The sequence below is a fragment of the Oncorhynchus keta genome, chromosome 2 (genome assembly GCF_023373465.1).
Source record: "Oncorhynchus keta strain PuntledgeMale-10-30-2019 chromosome 2, Oket_V2, whole genome shotgun sequence".
Taxonomy (NCBI): domain Eukaryota; kingdom Metazoa; phylum Chordata; class Actinopteri; order Salmoniformes; family Salmonidae; genus Oncorhynchus; species Oncorhynchus keta.
The window spans coordinates 59,027,461-59,043,740 of record NC_068422.1 but is presented as its reverse complement, the minus strand read 5'-3'; the positions used below and the strand labels follow the sequence as shown (position 1 = coordinate 59,043,740).

Below are 16,280 nucleotides of genomic sequence, written 5' to 3'. Positions count from 1 at the left end.
TGGTTGCTGCTTTGCGAACGGGGAACGGATTTTTTAAACGTTTTGCCAAACACAAAATATTGATTTCAAAGTTGAACAAACCATAGGCTACAACTCTATGCACAATGACTACTTTTAATAATGTTCACTGTAAATGTTAATATTTACTGGAAGAGCTGTGCGCTCTATTCTGTGTGTTCCCGTTTTTTCCCGAAAACTCTGTTAAATATCTGCTCTGAATTAAGATTCAAGGATGTCTGCAGAAATAATGGGGTGTCCGCTGGCTATGACATGACACATTGACTTTGAAAAAAAACTATTTTGCTTATTGAACTATATAGTAAGTGAACTGGATTTTCACCAAGTAACATAATTGATGTAACTGAATTTCATCATGTGTCCCTGATTTATACTACACAGAAATGCATAGTTATGAATACGAATGTCATTCTCTTAATGGTGATGTATCCTAAATAGGTACACAAATGTAAAAATATGCAATATCCTCCTTTGCATGTTTGGGTATTATTCTACACACTGGCTATTATTTGAACGAGCTCTGTCCCCAAAAAATAACAAATTTGGTTGGTCTGGTTCGGACCAAGTCTGAACCAATCATAGACATCTATGTTTCACAAGTTTGGACATCCAAGAACAGCAAAGTAGAGTACAGTGTGTCTCTTCATAAACACATCGTGAAGGAAATCACAACCTTTTTCTCACCTGATATAGAATACCTCATGGTAAACTGCAGACCCTTTAATCTGCCAAGAGAGTTGTCATCCATATTCATCAAGGCTGTATACATCCCTCCACAAGCCAACACCACTTTGGCACTCAACGAACTGCATGGGGCCGTAAACAAACAAGAAACCGCTCACCCAGAAGCAGTGTTTCTGGTGGGCGGAAACTTTAATGCTGGGAGTCAAATTCATTCTACCTCACTTTTACCAACAAGTCTCCTGCGCCATCTAGACCACTTTTATTGTACCCACAGAAACGCTTATAAGGCCCTTTCTCCTCCTCCCTTCAGCAAATCTGACCATGATTATATACTCCTGCTTCCTGTTTACAAACAAAAGCTCAATTAGGAAATATCAGTGATGCGCTCAATACAGAACTGGTCCGATGAAATAAAAACCATGGAATTACAGGCAATATCCGCGCGGGGCTAAACGCTACGATCTCCGACATCAAAAGGACAAATATAGGAGGAACGTGGAATTCTATTACACTGGCTCCGATGGCCGTCGTATGTGGCAGAGCTTGCAGACTAAAACGGATTACAAAGAAAAACCTGGCCGTGAGATGCCCAGTGATGCAGAACTCTCAAATGAACTAAATGCCTTTTATGCTTGATACAAAGGATACAACACTGAGTGTTGTGTGAAAGCCACTGCGTTCCGGATGACTGTTTGATCTCACTCTCCATGACCAATGTGAGTACATCTTTCAAACCGGTTCCGTGGCAGACGGAATACCAGGGTGCGTTTTCAAAGTGTAACCGATGTGAACTGGCTAGCTAGTTAGCGGTGGTGCGCGCTAATAGCGTTTCGATCGGTGACGTCACTCGGTGACGTCACCATCCACATCGACATCGACAGGGCTGTAGTGGAGCTGATCGAGAGCTTTAAGTTTTTTATTGTCCACATCGCTAAGGACTTAACATGGTCCACAAACACACCCGCCCAGTCGTGAAGAAGGCTCAACAACTCCTCTTCCCCCTCAGGAGGCTGAAAGGTTTTGGCATGGGACACCCGATACTCCACAAGTTTTACAGCTGCACCATTGAGAGCATTTTGACTGGCTGCATCACAGCTTGGTATGGCAAATGCACCACTCTCAACCGCAAAGAGCTACAGAGGGGGATGCAGACAGCCCAGTATATCACTGGGGTCGAGCTCCCTGCCATCCAGGACCTCTGTATCAGCCGGTGTCAGAGGAAGGACCGAAAAATTGCCGAAGACGCCAGCCAAGCCATATACTGTTCACTCTGCTACCGTCCAGCAAACAGTACCATAGCATCGGCTCACGGACCAAGATCCTCCGAGACAGCTTCTGCCCCCAAGCCATAAGACTGCTAAAAAGCCAAACCTCAAATACCTCATACCCCTTGATCTGGTATCACATTGATCTGGTACTGGTACTCCCTGTATATACACTAAACAAAAATATAAACGCGACATGCAACAATTTCAAAGATTTTACTGAGTTACAGATCATATAAGGAACTCAGTCAAATTAAATAAACTCACTAGGCCCTAATTTATGGATTTCACAGTACTGGTAATACAGATATGCATCTGTTGTTCACAAATACCTTTTTAAAAAAGGTAGGGACGTGGATCAGAAAACCAGTCAGTGTCTGGTGTGTTCACCATTTGCCTCATGCAGCACGACACCTCTCCTTCACATAGAGTTGATCAGACTGTTGATTGTGGCCTGTGGAATGTTTTCCCTCTCCTCTTCAATGGCTGTAAGAAGTTGATAGAAATTGGCGGTAACTGGAACACGCTGTGGTACACGTCGATCCAGAGCATTCCAAATATGCTCAATGGGTGACATGTCTGGTAAGTATGCAGGCCATTTTTTTTCTTCTTTTTTTCCCACCTTTATTTAACCAGGTAGGCTAGTTGAGAACAAGTTCTCATTTGCAACTGCGACCTGGCCAAGATAAAGCATAGCAGTGTGAACAGACAACACAGAGTTACACATGGAGTAAACAATTAACAAGTCAATAACACAGTAGAAAAAAATAAAAAAAAGGGGAGTCTATATACATTGTGTGCAAAAGGCCATAGAAGAACTGGGATATTTTCAGGTTCCAGGAATTGTGTACATATCGTTGGAACATTTATTATTATTATTATCATACTGAAACATGAGGTGATGATGGCGGATGAATGGCACGACAATGGGCCTCAGGATCTCCACACGGTATCTCTGTGCATTCAAATTGCCATCGATAAAATGCAATTGTGTTCGATATCCGTAGTTTATGCCTGCCCATGCCATAATCACCCCGCCACCATGGGGCACTCTGCTCACAACGTTGACATCATCAAACCACTCGCCCACACAACCCCCAGTACAGTTGAAACCGGGATTCATCCAAGAAGAGCACACTTCTGTGGCATTGTTTTGTGTGACAAAACTGCAGTTTTTAGAGTGGCCTTTTATTGTCCCCAGCACAAGGTGCACCTGCGTAATGGTCATGCTGTTTAATCAGTTTCTCGATATGCCACAGCTGTCAGGTGGATGGATTATCTTGGCAAAGGAGAAATGCTCTTTTTGTGTGTATGGAACATTTCTGTGATCTATTATTTTAGCTCATGGCACATAGGACCAACACTTTACATCTTGCATTTATATGTTTGTTCACTGTAGCTCAATTTTTCTTTTCATTATTATTTTTTAAGTCTGCATCATTGGGAAGGGTTAGTAAGAACGCATTTCACGGATAAGTCTACACCCGTTGTATTCAGCGCATGTGAGAAATACATTTTGATTTGATTAGTACAGCACAGAACAGTACAGTAGAGTTCCGTACAATACAGTACATTATAGTGTACTCAACTCCAGTGTGCTCTGCTGTGTACTGTACTGAACTCTACTCTATTGTACTGAAATACACTCTACTTTTCTTTACTGAACTCTACATCGCAGTATTTTACTGTCTGTGCTGTCCAAACGTGTGAATCCAACTGTGGTTTGTGACTACTATGGTTTCCCATTGTAGCCAATTTAACTGCAGATATTCCCTTACAGATTTGTCAGAAATTCGATTACCGATTTGGTTTGAGTTTTAATCACTAATTGATATCCGTAAAAACACTTGATTGATAGTTCTACCTTTACTTGTTATTTCTGTGAACTTTCATTATCCTGTTTCTTATTTTTTATACAATTTCAAAAATTTCTAAACCAGATTTTTCTCTGTAATTATGGGGTATTGTGTGTAGATTGATGAGGGGGGTACTGAATTTTAGAATAAGGCTGTAATGCAACAAAATGTGGAAAAAGGGAAGGAGTTTGAATACTTCCCGAATGCAATGTATATACTTTTTCTGGTAGATGTTTTCTAAGACCTGTTTCCATCTGTTTTACCAGAAATCAAAGCCTTTGCTTTATTCCACATTTTTAGGATGGAAACGGTTGAAAAATGTATATTCCTTAATGTATTAATGATATAGACTTCATTTGACACCCAAATTTGACATGCTCCTATGAACTTCACATGTAGGTGCTAATGGGTCATTTTTACATGGAAATTACTTGCTACTGATTTATGATCTTTCAAAAAGGTAACAAAACATACTATCAGATAGCCTAGTGGTTTGAGTGTTGGATCGTCGGTTAGAGCGTTGGATCAAATCCCCGAGCTGACAAGGTCTGTAGTTCTGCCCCTGAACAGGGCAGTTAACCCAAAGTTGAAATTAAGAATTTGTTCATAACTGACTTGCCTAGTTAAATAAAACAAATAAATGATATACTAAAAGTAAGCAGGCAAACACAAAATACATTTATATCAATCGAAAAAGCATATGCGCCTAACAGTATAAAGAAAATTATACAAGCGAGTATGGGAGCCAACAGTTGGAACTGAGTATGATGGCATCTTCATAATTATTGGTACTGATTTTGTGCACATTCTTTCTTTTTAGGCTGACATCCCATATCATATCATTATGCTCTATGTTCATTTAATTTCAAAGGAGACAGATTGACTGATTGTTTCATTGTAAAATTAGACTGACTTGAAATGGGGTAACATATTGCCTATGTGCAACAATGTTTGAACTCTAAATGCACTGTAAGCACACAGCCTACTAATCGTCAAGTCTAAACGTTGTATTACCACTAGATGGCAATGGTTTACCTTTGGGTCGGTTTCATGTTATGCATTACCGTAATATTGTATATAGGGCCGGTTATATATGCAAAGCTACTGTCAGCATCATCTGAAATGTAAGGATATTACGTTTAAGATATTTGCAAACAGACCTTCATCACATTTGAAAACCCCATGAAGATACCCTTTTGTTTATCTTACTTTAAGTTTGGATCTATTAAATGATAATAGCCCATTTGTTCCTGTTGCTATACAAAAATATTGTTTAAGTAGGGCCTAGGCTGTTAGCCTATTACATTTGGAGCGCAATATATTTGCAATAGAAAAAGGCTGCAGAGGTTTGTTCCATAGTACAAAAATGAACGCCCATCTATTATGGATGTAGCGCTGCAAAAACCTGTCACCAAGGGAGACGCGCAGGTTGCGTATGTGCGGATGGTCTGTGCACTGCTGTGTTGTGGATGGTCGGGAGAGTTTGCGTAATTTGGAGAGAATTAACGCGTGGGTAGACGCCACGTAGAGAAATCTTCAACATCTCAAAAAGGGACATTTCAGGTACTAGCTTCATTTTATCATGTGTTTTAATTTCAATGTGGTGCTTTTCAGAATATCTTAAACTTGACACTACTGCTCACCATTTCCAGTAGACAACAAGCTGTCAGGTTGCTTCTTAAGGAGATTAACTACCTAGCCCTCACAATCTTTTTGTTGCTAAGGCTTTGAAAACACGGCAGAAGCCGAAAAGCAAAATTTGACAACATCATTATCAGGTACAAGGTCAATAAGGTTGTAGGCCGAACTAACTCAAATATAGTAAACTGAACAAAAATATCAATGCAATATGTAAACTGTTTCCATGTTTCATGAGTTGAAATAAAAAATCCCAGACATTTTCCATATGAACAAAACTCTTATTTCTCTAAAATGCTGTGCACAAATTTGCTTACATCCCTGTTAGTGAGCATTTCTCCTTTGCCAAGATCCTCCATTCACCTGACAGGTGTGTCATACCAAGAATGTGCACATCAACATGTGCACCTTGTGCTGTGGACAATAAAAGGTCACTTTTAATGTGAAGTTTTGTCACACAACACAATCCCACAGATGGGGGGGGGGGTTGTGGAAGTGTGCGATTGACATGCTGACTGCAGGAATGTCTACCGGAGCTGCTGCCAGGGAATTTAATGTTAATTTCTCTACCGTATGCCGCCTCCGTCATTTTAGAGAATTTGGCAGTACGTCCAACCGGCCTCACAACCGCAGACCACGCCAGCCCAGGACCTCCACATCTGGCTTCTTCACCTGCGGGATTGTCTCAGGAGGGGGAGGTTTTGGAGTGCTGATTTCTGTCTGTAATAGAGCCATTTTGTGGGGATAAACTCATTCTGATTGCCTGGGCCTTGATCCCCAGTCTGTGGTCATGGCTGTCAAGTAGGTGGGCCTATGCCCTCCAAGGCCCACCCATGGCCAAACCCCTACCCAGTCATGTGAAATCCATAGATTAGGGCCTCATTTATTTCCATTTCCTTATATTTATTTATTTATTTTACCTTTATTTAACTAGGCAAGTCAGTTAAGAACAAATTCTTATTTTCAATGACGGCCTAGGAACAGTGGGTTAACTGCCTGTTCAGGGGCAGAACGACAGATTTGTACCTTGTCAGCTCAAGGGTTTGAACTTGCAACCTTCCGGTTGCTAGTCCAATGCTCTAACCATTAGGCTACCCTGTTACTCAGTAAAATCTTTGAAATTGTTGCATGTCGCATTTATATTTTTGTTCAGTATACATCGACATAGTTTAACAGCACAATGACAATAGTAAACCTTACTTGGCTTGGCTAGATGGCTTGTTTTTTGGCTTGTAACCAGTAGCTTTTCGCTCCCTATTTACACAGTCAAGTGTTTTGTTGTTTGAATGAGAGTTGCTATTCATCTTCCAATCCGAATGGAAAATAAATTAAATCAATACATCAAATATGTAATTACAATCTTTGTCTTATGGCGTCAACTTTCCGTATGTATAAAATTATAATGATGATACAAAGTGTAGCCTATTATTGTTATTATTGGGCACAGTTTAATGAGATTTAGGCTATGCCACTGTTCAAGTGCTTCTGTGAGTAAGTTTACTAGGTTACAACAACAGCAACAGTTTGTGCATCAGACCAGCAAGGCTTGGCCTAGTCTTCAATGTGTGAAACTAGTTCTAATCCACCTCACACCTGCCACAGTGTGAGGCTATAAATATGTTGATTGTGTCTCAGGTCATTAAAGTCCACGTGGAGTCATTAGGAGGTTTGTTGGGACAGTGAGCCAGCCTCACAGGATGCCATAACAGCAAGTGTAAGGACTATTGTGCTCTACCTGACTTGGTCATAAGCTGCAGTAGCACCAACACTCCGTAATGGTTTGATTGTATCAGTATGAGAAGGCGACAGTGGACGCTGCCTGTCTACTCAACAAGCAGACATCTCTGCGTTTACACAAGCAGGCCAATTCTGATATTTTATTCACTAATTGGTCTTTTGACCAATCAGATCAGCTCTGAAAAAGATCTGATGTGATTGGTCAAAAGACCAATTAGGCTTTGTTTACACAGGTAGTCTAATTCTGATCTTGTGCTACTTAATTGGTCTTTTGTCCCATCAGATTGGATATTTTGCCACTAATTGGGAAAAAGATCAGAATTGGGCTGCCTGTGTCAACACAGCTTTTGACTGGCCAAGAATGATATGACTAGGGCCCTGTGTTTTGCACTATCATGTGATATAGCAAAATGTTATCCTGTATTTTAATCCTTATCCAGAAATGAGAATTACACCACAAAACGAAAGCAATTGTCTGAAAAGAATACGGGACAGTTTCATGAAAAGCTATAAATAAATCCTGTGAGCATGGCATTGGGCAGCATAGACACACAGTCACAATCCGTTCACCTGTGTGAAACACACCCAGCGGGTGACAGCGGCAGTGAGGTTGCCAATGTGCCACTGAGACCAGACAAGTGACTTTTACAAGGTGCAAAAGCTCAGGTCTTGTTAATTGTGTTGAGATGGGCCAGTTTACTTTAATTAATTAAGTTAAAGTATGCAGTGGCTAAACCAACCCTGTTAAGAAGTGATCTTAGTTTAGACAGCCAGTCAGACATGGGTCTATTGTATTTGTTGTTGTTTTTTCAGTTACTTTAGGTGCACTTGGTTTAGCTCACCTGGTGTCAGTGTCGGATGGTGAGGGTTTGCACTTTTAGAACTATCCCATGGTTGCTATTGTGCCTGGAAAGCCAAATGAGGCACACCTAAAGTATTGTACACACCTACGGAAATACAGCATAATTTAGACCCAAATATAATGCCAGTTCTTGTTATTTGTATCTTGTCAGCCATGGACTATTTAGGGCCAAATCGTCAACATAAAGTATTTGCCATGTATCTCTTTTGTTTACACTTGACACTTACATGCGACATCTGCTATTGGAATACGAAGATTGCATTGAAAAGACAGGTCTGAAAATCGCTTTGTGGTCTGATTGTGTTCAGATCTGGTTGACCACTTCAGCAGTTGGTCTGGGATGCATTGTGTGCGGATTTCTCCACAGTCTGGATGCAATCAGGCTATCGAAAGTGCATAGGGTGGGCGACGTCATCGGTGGAATAGGCTAAATATAATAATGACACAACAACTGATAGGTACTGCTAATTACTGTAGCCAACTAATCTCTGTGAAAAATGTTCCTAGCGTGTGAGGAATCTGTTTGCTGGCCTCATAAATGCTAGCGAATATTTAGAAGAAAAAAAAAGGTTTTGTTTGGCTAAAGTTATGCGAACCTGTTGCGATCCCTTTAGAATTGCTAGCTTGCCAGCTAGCTACAGAGGTTATTTGGCTATTTAGCTACAGTAGTTAGCTACTGTCATCAGTTGTGTTATTATCATATTTAGCTTATTCCACCATTTGTAGAATGCATACTGGCATTTGAAAATAGTGCGGGAAAAGGGAATCCGGACGCGTTAGACACATTGTGTATATATAGGTGTAGATGCATGACGCGTTCGGAATTCCGTGATCAGAGCGCTATGATCAGAATACTAAAGCTGCATGAAATGTCAAGTCTCGACACGGCCTTATAGCTCTACATCCACACATGTCATGTCACATTTAGTCCAGTTTAGTGTATTAATATTTTGGGAAATTAAAAACAGACTGATTTAAGATGCGTATGATTGGAGCACTCAATGATACTGTCCTGGATGTTCAAGCAACATAGTCAGTGGCGGTTCTAGCCTGTATGGCTTCCTTTGCGAACCCCCCCTTCAGCACCATTCTGCACTACCTGTAATTTTTATTCAGACATTTGGAACAACACAAATAAATAATCATAACATTTAAAACTATATAAATATAAAAATATATACAAAAATCAGACTCATACATATCAAAAAGAAGTAACAAAGACAAATAGAAAGCATAGCATATAAATACAAATAAAAAAGCAAATTGAATTATTACACTATTACCCTATTGCTAACAAAAACACACAAATAAAACTAAATTGCACAAATCCCAAATTACACAAAATAGAATAACACATTTATAAAGAAGAGAACCTGGTTTATTTGGTAGCATTTCTTAATGTGACTGATTTTACTAATTTGTATTAGTACTGTACAAAGTTAGAGGTGCGCTATTTGATAGATGACCCGCTCCCCCTACCTTCCAGTGGGGAGACCTGAGGTCAACCTACCCCTCCCCATCTCGTACTTCTGAGTGGGAGACCTTCCCAGGCAGTAGCCTGCCAAGCTCACAAACTAGAATCAGGGCGCCCACTCCAACAAGGTTAATTGACCCACAGTCCCACATAGTGACATGATATCATTGACGTGAAGTGCAAATGAGCAATAGAAAACTGACTCACTATTCCAAATTTGTTGCTGCGTGTGCTCCGTGCAGCCCCAGGGAAGATGCCGCCCTGGGCGGCTGTCCATGTCGCCTTTACCTCAATCCGCCACTGAACATAGTCATATCAAGTATCTTGAGTAACCCTTTGTGTACATGTGTTTGTGTTTGGGAAACAGACCTAAGCGCCAGGTAGTGACAGTAAGAAGGGGAATAGTTCATACAGTGAAGATTTTTCCACTCAGTGGGTTACACCTGTCATTTGCCTGCTTGCCTTCCTGCCTGCCTGCCTGTCTATGTAACAGTCTTTGCCCTCCAGTGACCTTGTGTAATACTACAATATGTTGAAACAAAGTTGGATCAACCAAGACTATTAATCCCTCTCATCAATCAAATGTATTTATAAAGCCCTTCTTACATCAGCTGATGTCACAAAGTGCTGTACAGAAACCCAGCCTAAAACCCCAAACAGCAAGTAATGCAGATGTAGAAGCATGGTGGCTAGGAAAAACTCTATAGAAAGGCCAGAACCTAGGAAGAAACCTAGAGAGGAACCAGGCTACGAGGGGTGGCCAGTCCTTCTGGCTGTGCCAGGTGGAGATTATAACGGAACATGGCCAAGATGTTCAAATGTTCATAGATGACCAGCAAGGTCAAATAATAATAATCACAGTGATTGTCGAGGATGCAACAGGTCAGCACCTCAGGAGTAAATGTCAGTTGACTTTTCATAGCCGATCATTCAGAGTATCTCTACCGCTCCTGCTATCTTTAGAGAGTTGAAAACAGCAGGTCTGGGACAGGTAGCATATATAATGAAAACAATAGTGGTCCTAAAATAGAGCCTTGAGGAACACCAACATTTACAGTCAGAGGGACAAACCATCCACAGAGACAAACTGATATCTTTCTGACAGGCCAGAACTTGTCCGTGTAGACCAATTTGGGTTTCCAAGCTCTCCAAAAGAATGTGGTGAGCGATGTTATCAAAAGCAACACTAAGGTCTAGGAGCACGAGGACAGATGCAGAGCCTCGGTCTGACCCCATTAAAAGGTAATCTACCACCTTCACAAGTGCAGTCTCAGTGCTATGATGGGGTCTAAAACCAGACTGAACCATTTCGTATGCATTGTTTGTCTTGAGGAAGGCAGTGAGTTGCTGTGCAACAGCTTTTTCTAAAGATTTTGAGAGGAATGGGAGATTCGATATAGGCCAATTTCGTTTTTTATATTTTTGGGGTCAAGGTTTAGCTTTTTCAAGCTTTATTACTGCCACTTTTAGTGAGTTTGGTACATATCCGGTCGATAGAGAGCCGTTTAATATGTTCAACATAGGAGGGCCAAGCACAGGAAGCAACTCTTTCAGTAGTTTAGTTGGAGTAGGGTCCAGTATGCAACTTGAAGGTTTAGAGGCTATGATTGTTTTCAGCAATGTGTTGAGTTATAGTACTAAAAAACTTGAGTGTCTCCCTTGATCCTAGGTCCTGGCACAGTTGTGCAGACTCAGGACATCTGAGCTTTGGAGGAATAAGCAGATTTAAAGAGGATTTGCTTTCTAATGATCATGATCCTTTTTCTCAAAGTTGTTCATGAATTTATCACTGCTGCTTTTTAGTTAGCTTTGCGACAGTATCAAAAATACATTTTGGATTGTTCTTATTTTCCTCAATTAAGTTGGAAAAATAGGATGATCGAGCAGTAGTGAGGGCTCTTCAACACTGCACGGTACTGTCTTTCCAAGCTAGTCGAAGACTTCCAGTTTGGTGTGGAGCCATTTCCGTTCCAATTTTCTGGAAGCTTGTGTCAGAGCTCGGGTATTTTCTGTATACCAGGGGGCTAGTTTCTTATGAAAAATGTTTTTATTTTTAGGGGTGCGTCTGCATCTAGTGTATTGCGAAAGGTTAAATTGAGTTCCTCAGTGAGGAATTTTTGTACTCTGACCTTAACTGCCTTGGAAGTGAGGGATCTAACATTAAGTAGCCCTATTTTGAGATGTGAGGTATCACAGTCTCTTTCAATAATGGCAGGAATGAAGGAGGTCTTTATTCCAGTGAGATTGCTAAAGCGAACACCGCCATGTTTAGGTTTGCCCAAGCTAGGTCGAGGCACAGACACGGTCTCAATAGGGTTGGCTGAGCTGACTACACTCACTTGTCTTCCTCTCACACTATTTCCACAAAAAAAACATCTGGTCAGGGGGATAGATTTCCATTCTCTCTCTCTCTCTATCTCTATCTCTATCTATCTATATATATACATTTTTAAAAAACTCTACCTGGATTATTTGATTCTGCAGTTTAAGGTATTACTGATTATTATAATTGTTTTACCACTGTATATTGTTTACTCTCTGCTCACTCTGTTTTTCTCTACTACAGAGTCTCTTTGGAATGGATTTACAGCCAGTAGAAAGATGATGCGGGTAGAGTACCCTATTGGAAAGCGACTGTCGCCTTTGCCTGTAGGTTCTCAAAGCTAACACCATACCATAAGGAACTGTGTGCGACAACGATTTTACTGTGGGCTGGAAAGAGGACCCTCTCCACTTTCAACATGCTGATAGCTAACAATAGCATTTTCAGAGAGCTCTTCCAATGTCTCTGGCTGACAGCAGGCCTCCGAGCTCCTCAGTCAGTGGAATAGTCCTTAATTAGGAACAACAAGCGCACTGCACCGCCATCTGCTCTACATAAACAGATATATTGGACACATCAAGCTGCTGTGCAGAAGCTCAAACCGGCAGCTGGCAGCTGGCACTTCTGCATGTGTGTACCTGTGTCTGTATAGTTAGTGTGTATGTTTCCCTGTCTGCATGTGTGTGTGAATGTGCGCCACCTTGGATCCTGCTCGGAGCCACACACAGCCCGGGCGCCCAGCCTTCGGCCCGGAGATGCTACAGACCAACAACTACTCCCTGGTGCTGCTGATCCAGCTGAGCTTGTTGACCTTTGACCTGTTCGTCAACTCTTTCAGCGAGCTGCTGAGGGCCGCGCCCGTCGTCCAGCTGGTGCTCTTCATGTAAGACGCGGGGAAGGATGGGAGAGCCAGGGGGTAGACTGTGATGTAAATTCATTATTCAAAGCTTCTTCATTTAAGAGGTAGAAAGTGTGGGAGAGAAAGGGGATTGGCACAATGTAAAAAAACAGTGTTTCTCAACTCTGGATCCTCAGCACAGTGTGCATGTGTTCATTTTTGTGTCTTCATTCGTTTAACGTGACTGTAACTAAATGGAAGCTCCTCTCTCTCTCTCTCTCTCTCTCTCTCTCTCTCTTTTCTCAGTATCCAGGACATAGCCATCCTGTTTAACCTGATCATCATTCTGCTGATGCTGTTCAACACCTACGTGTTCCAGGTGGGCCTGGTGTCCTTGCTGCTGGAGCGTTTCAGGGCCCTGCTGCTGCTCTCCGCCCTCTACCTGACCCTCAGCATCTCCCTACACTCCTGGATCATGGTACGCTGTGTGTGTTAATACAAATGAAACGTTTATTTGTCACATATACAGTTTACAGCAGGTATGAAAGGTACAGCGAAATGATTGCGTGTTAGCTCCCTCGACAATGCAGCACATTAGTCAATATCAACATCAAAAAGAGTCAAGTCAAAAATAACAAGTAAGAGAGATAATATGCATAGTAATAATGGACTGTATTTACACTGCATTTAAAAATATAAAGTGGGCAGTGAGGGACTTGGTCTAGCAGTGGAATAAATAGTATTTAATAGAACAGCAGGGTTGACTGTGTGTGTTCCACTCGCACTTGTCTTCCCCCCCCCCCCCAACTAGCACCGACTTTGTGATTAGCTACTTTGAGGAAAAATGTGATTGTCCCACCATCACTAACTGTAAGTCCCTCTGGAAAGAGCGTCTGCTAAATGACTCAAATGTACAAACGTCAAGTGTGTGTGTGTGTACGTTTTTGTGTAAGGGATGGATGTGTGAGTAGTCGGTGCAAATAATCTCTAAAGTGCGGATCATCTCTGAAGTTCAAATAGTCTCTAAGGTGCAGGTCTGTGCAGGCAGACAGCTGGGATTAGCTGTTCAGCAGTCTGATGGCCTGGTGGTAGTAGCTGTCTCAAAGCCTGTTGTTCTGAGACCCGATGCTCCGATACCGCTTGCCAGGCGGTAACAGAGTGAATAGTCCGTGGCTCAGTTGACTAGAGTCCTTGACGAGCTTAATGGCTTCAAGTTTTCTGTAGGCCGTTTAGAATTGTTTATTACACGTGTGTTGTAATTTACTATCAAATTATGATTCATTTATATGTTTTAGTGAAAGAATGCTATCCCTCAAACTGTGTGGTGTATTGGGTTGTGTCTATCTATCTCTGCAGAATCTACGCTGGCTAAAATCAAACCGCTATGTGTGGACGGATGGTCTCCAAGTGCTTTTTGTCTTCCAGAGAATAGGTGAGGCTGTCTTTTCCTCACACGCTTACTGAAACACATTTTAGGGAACCTTTTAGGCCTGAAACGCAATACATCTTGGGTGCCTTCATTGAATCAAATAAGGTGGAGATCAGTGCTACAACGGTAAATACTTATTGAAGGCGTGTAGTACTACATCTGTCATACACACGTGCACAAACAGACGCACACCCAGCTCTCACACTGCTTATTTGTGTAGCGTCGTAGATAGGCACCAGGTTGACCCTTGAGGGCCATATGGGTCTGCTTTTCATTCCCTTCATCTCCTAATTGGTTAAGAGGATTTATTGTTTGTTGTCGTGTTTTCTGTTTCAAAACCAAATGACGTCTGTATTTCATTGGCGTGTGATGTGTGTTTATGTGCAGCGTCCGTGTTGTACTACTACTTCTACAAGCGCACCACAGAGTACCTGGGTGACCCTCGGCTCTATGAAGACTCGCCTTGGCTCAGAGACGCCTTTGCCAATGCCAGGGCCCGCCAGTGAGCAAAGAGCAGTGTGTGGACATGAAACTGCCATGGACAGGTCCAAAATAAAGCCCTCCACATCCCGCGGACACAGAGAGACACTGCTACAGTATGTGCAGAGCTGAAATGGACGCTACAGTGCACAGGCCTGAGCTTATGTGGAGGGGGAAAACCAGAGGGAAGACCTCTGTGCTCTATCAGACATGGGTCAACTTTAACAAGGAGGGTCAAAAATTTGATTCTGCTTGGATACGGCAAGCCACTTTGCAGAGCAAGCCAGATGTACAGGCAAACTGGTTTAGGGCCTTGATTAATGGACAGAACGTTATACCATGATGACTTTGATGCTAACATGTGGGAACTCATAGTTTGATGTGACATTCACACAAGTTGTATTTTTGTTCACACTTTGAAACTGGGTTTGTCTGTGTCGTTTATCGATCAATGTAATCAGTGTGTTTTTTTTTTATGTGGGATGTTTTGTGAGTTTGTGTGCCAGATTTTCTTGTGAAGATGACTGGAAAAGAAAAAACAATAATGTTTTATGTGTTTTAAAATGCTTACTTTTTCCCCCTGCTTTTTGTACTAATGTATTAAACAAAACCCAGACAGTACATACACTGATAAACCGTGTCTGTGCTCAGTATTCCTTTCAGTAAATACTTCCAATGTTAATCCTATATCACGCGCATGCACACACATGCGCTCAGCATAAGCACACATTTACGTGACACATCAAATTACGTCACAAGCGCTCAGCATTGTGACTGAGCTTACCTTTTTCGTATGACCCCATGCAGTCATTGCATTGACGTAAACCCACTGAATTGAACAGATGGAAAAAGACAAACCGTTAAACAGTCACATGCAAAATCTCAAAACAATTTGGGTGAACAGGATGTATGCTGTGCAGATACAATATGTCTCAGAATAGGGGACTAAAGACCTACGTCAGTCTATATACTACTGAAGGTAGAACTGGATGTTGTCAGTCAATTTATCACCACATCTCTCCTAACCCACCCCATAAATAGTGCTCTACAGTAAAAATACACACCAAAAATACACACCAATACACAGTACGCATGCTTGCTTTCAAGGAGCCACAGACAGGGCTCTATTCTTATAACTGGGATTAATCAGGGATTTAGTCTTTAGCCTACAGTCCACAGGCCAGTGTTTTTGACGGCTTTGATGTCACCTCAGGCCATGTGTTTATGAAGGTGTCAGCAAAGATGGTGGATAAACCAAGATGTCTTACTCAGGCAGTTTACCATTGGAAAAAATGGTCAAGGTTCCTTTCTGTGTAAGTGGGTGTTCCCTCTCGCGTGAGTATGCTTTTTCCAGTGTGAGACCAATGGCGCTGGTCTACTTATTGTCCTCTCCCCACTCTCCTCATACAACCTGACTAGAAAAAAACTGCCAGGGAGATGTCTCGCTTCTGGCACCCCATCCGTGGGGTGGGAACAATAAGTAGACCAGAGTGGCCCGTGCCCGAAAAAAAATAAGGAGGGAGTTGTCTCGCTTTCTCTACCATCTCTGGTGTCAGTCCTATGTTAACCTAACTGCGTATGTGCACACACACAGTACTAGAATGTCTGCCACTTTGACCATTATGGATTGATACAGTAAGTCGATTAAGTGTCGTTTACAGGGGTATTTTGCTTGA

The 16,280-nt window shown here is 41.8% G+C and overlaps 1 protein-coding gene across 1 annotated transcript; it reads left to right on the top strand.

Annotated features, from left to right (window-relative positions):
* Window positions 1–5,211: 5,211 nt before the first annotated feature.
* LOC118357499 (transmembrane protein 138-like) lies at window positions 5,212–15,239 on the top strand. The gene is made up of 5 exons (XM_035734651.2): window positions 5,212–5,386; window positions 12,101–12,740; window positions 13,002–13,173; window positions 14,052–14,127; window positions 14,512–15,239. The coding sequence occupies exons 2-5, from the start codon at window positions 12,547–12,549 to the stop codon at window positions 14,628–14,630; spliced, it is 561 nt and encodes a 186-aa protein (XP_035590544.1). The 5' UTR covers window positions 5,212–5,386; window positions 12,101–12,546; the 3' UTR covers window positions 14,631–15,239.
* Window positions 15,240–16,280: the final 1,041 nt, after the last annotated feature.

Excerpts from the sequence above, each read along its gene's own strand:
- LOC118357499 (XM_035734651.2), top strand. The coding sequence starts at position 12,547 with ATGTGCGCCACCTTGGATCCTGCTCGGAGCCACACACAGCCCGGGCGC. Across the intron at positions 12,741-13,001 it reads GTCCAGCTGGTGCTCTTCAT|TATCCAGGACATAGCCATCC; the intron begins GTAAGACGCGGG and ends CTCTTTTCTCAG. Across the intron at positions 14,128-14,511 it reads TTTTGTCTTCCAGAGAATAG|CGTCCGTGTTGTACTACTAC; the intron begins GTGAGGCTGTCT and ends GTTTATGTGCAG.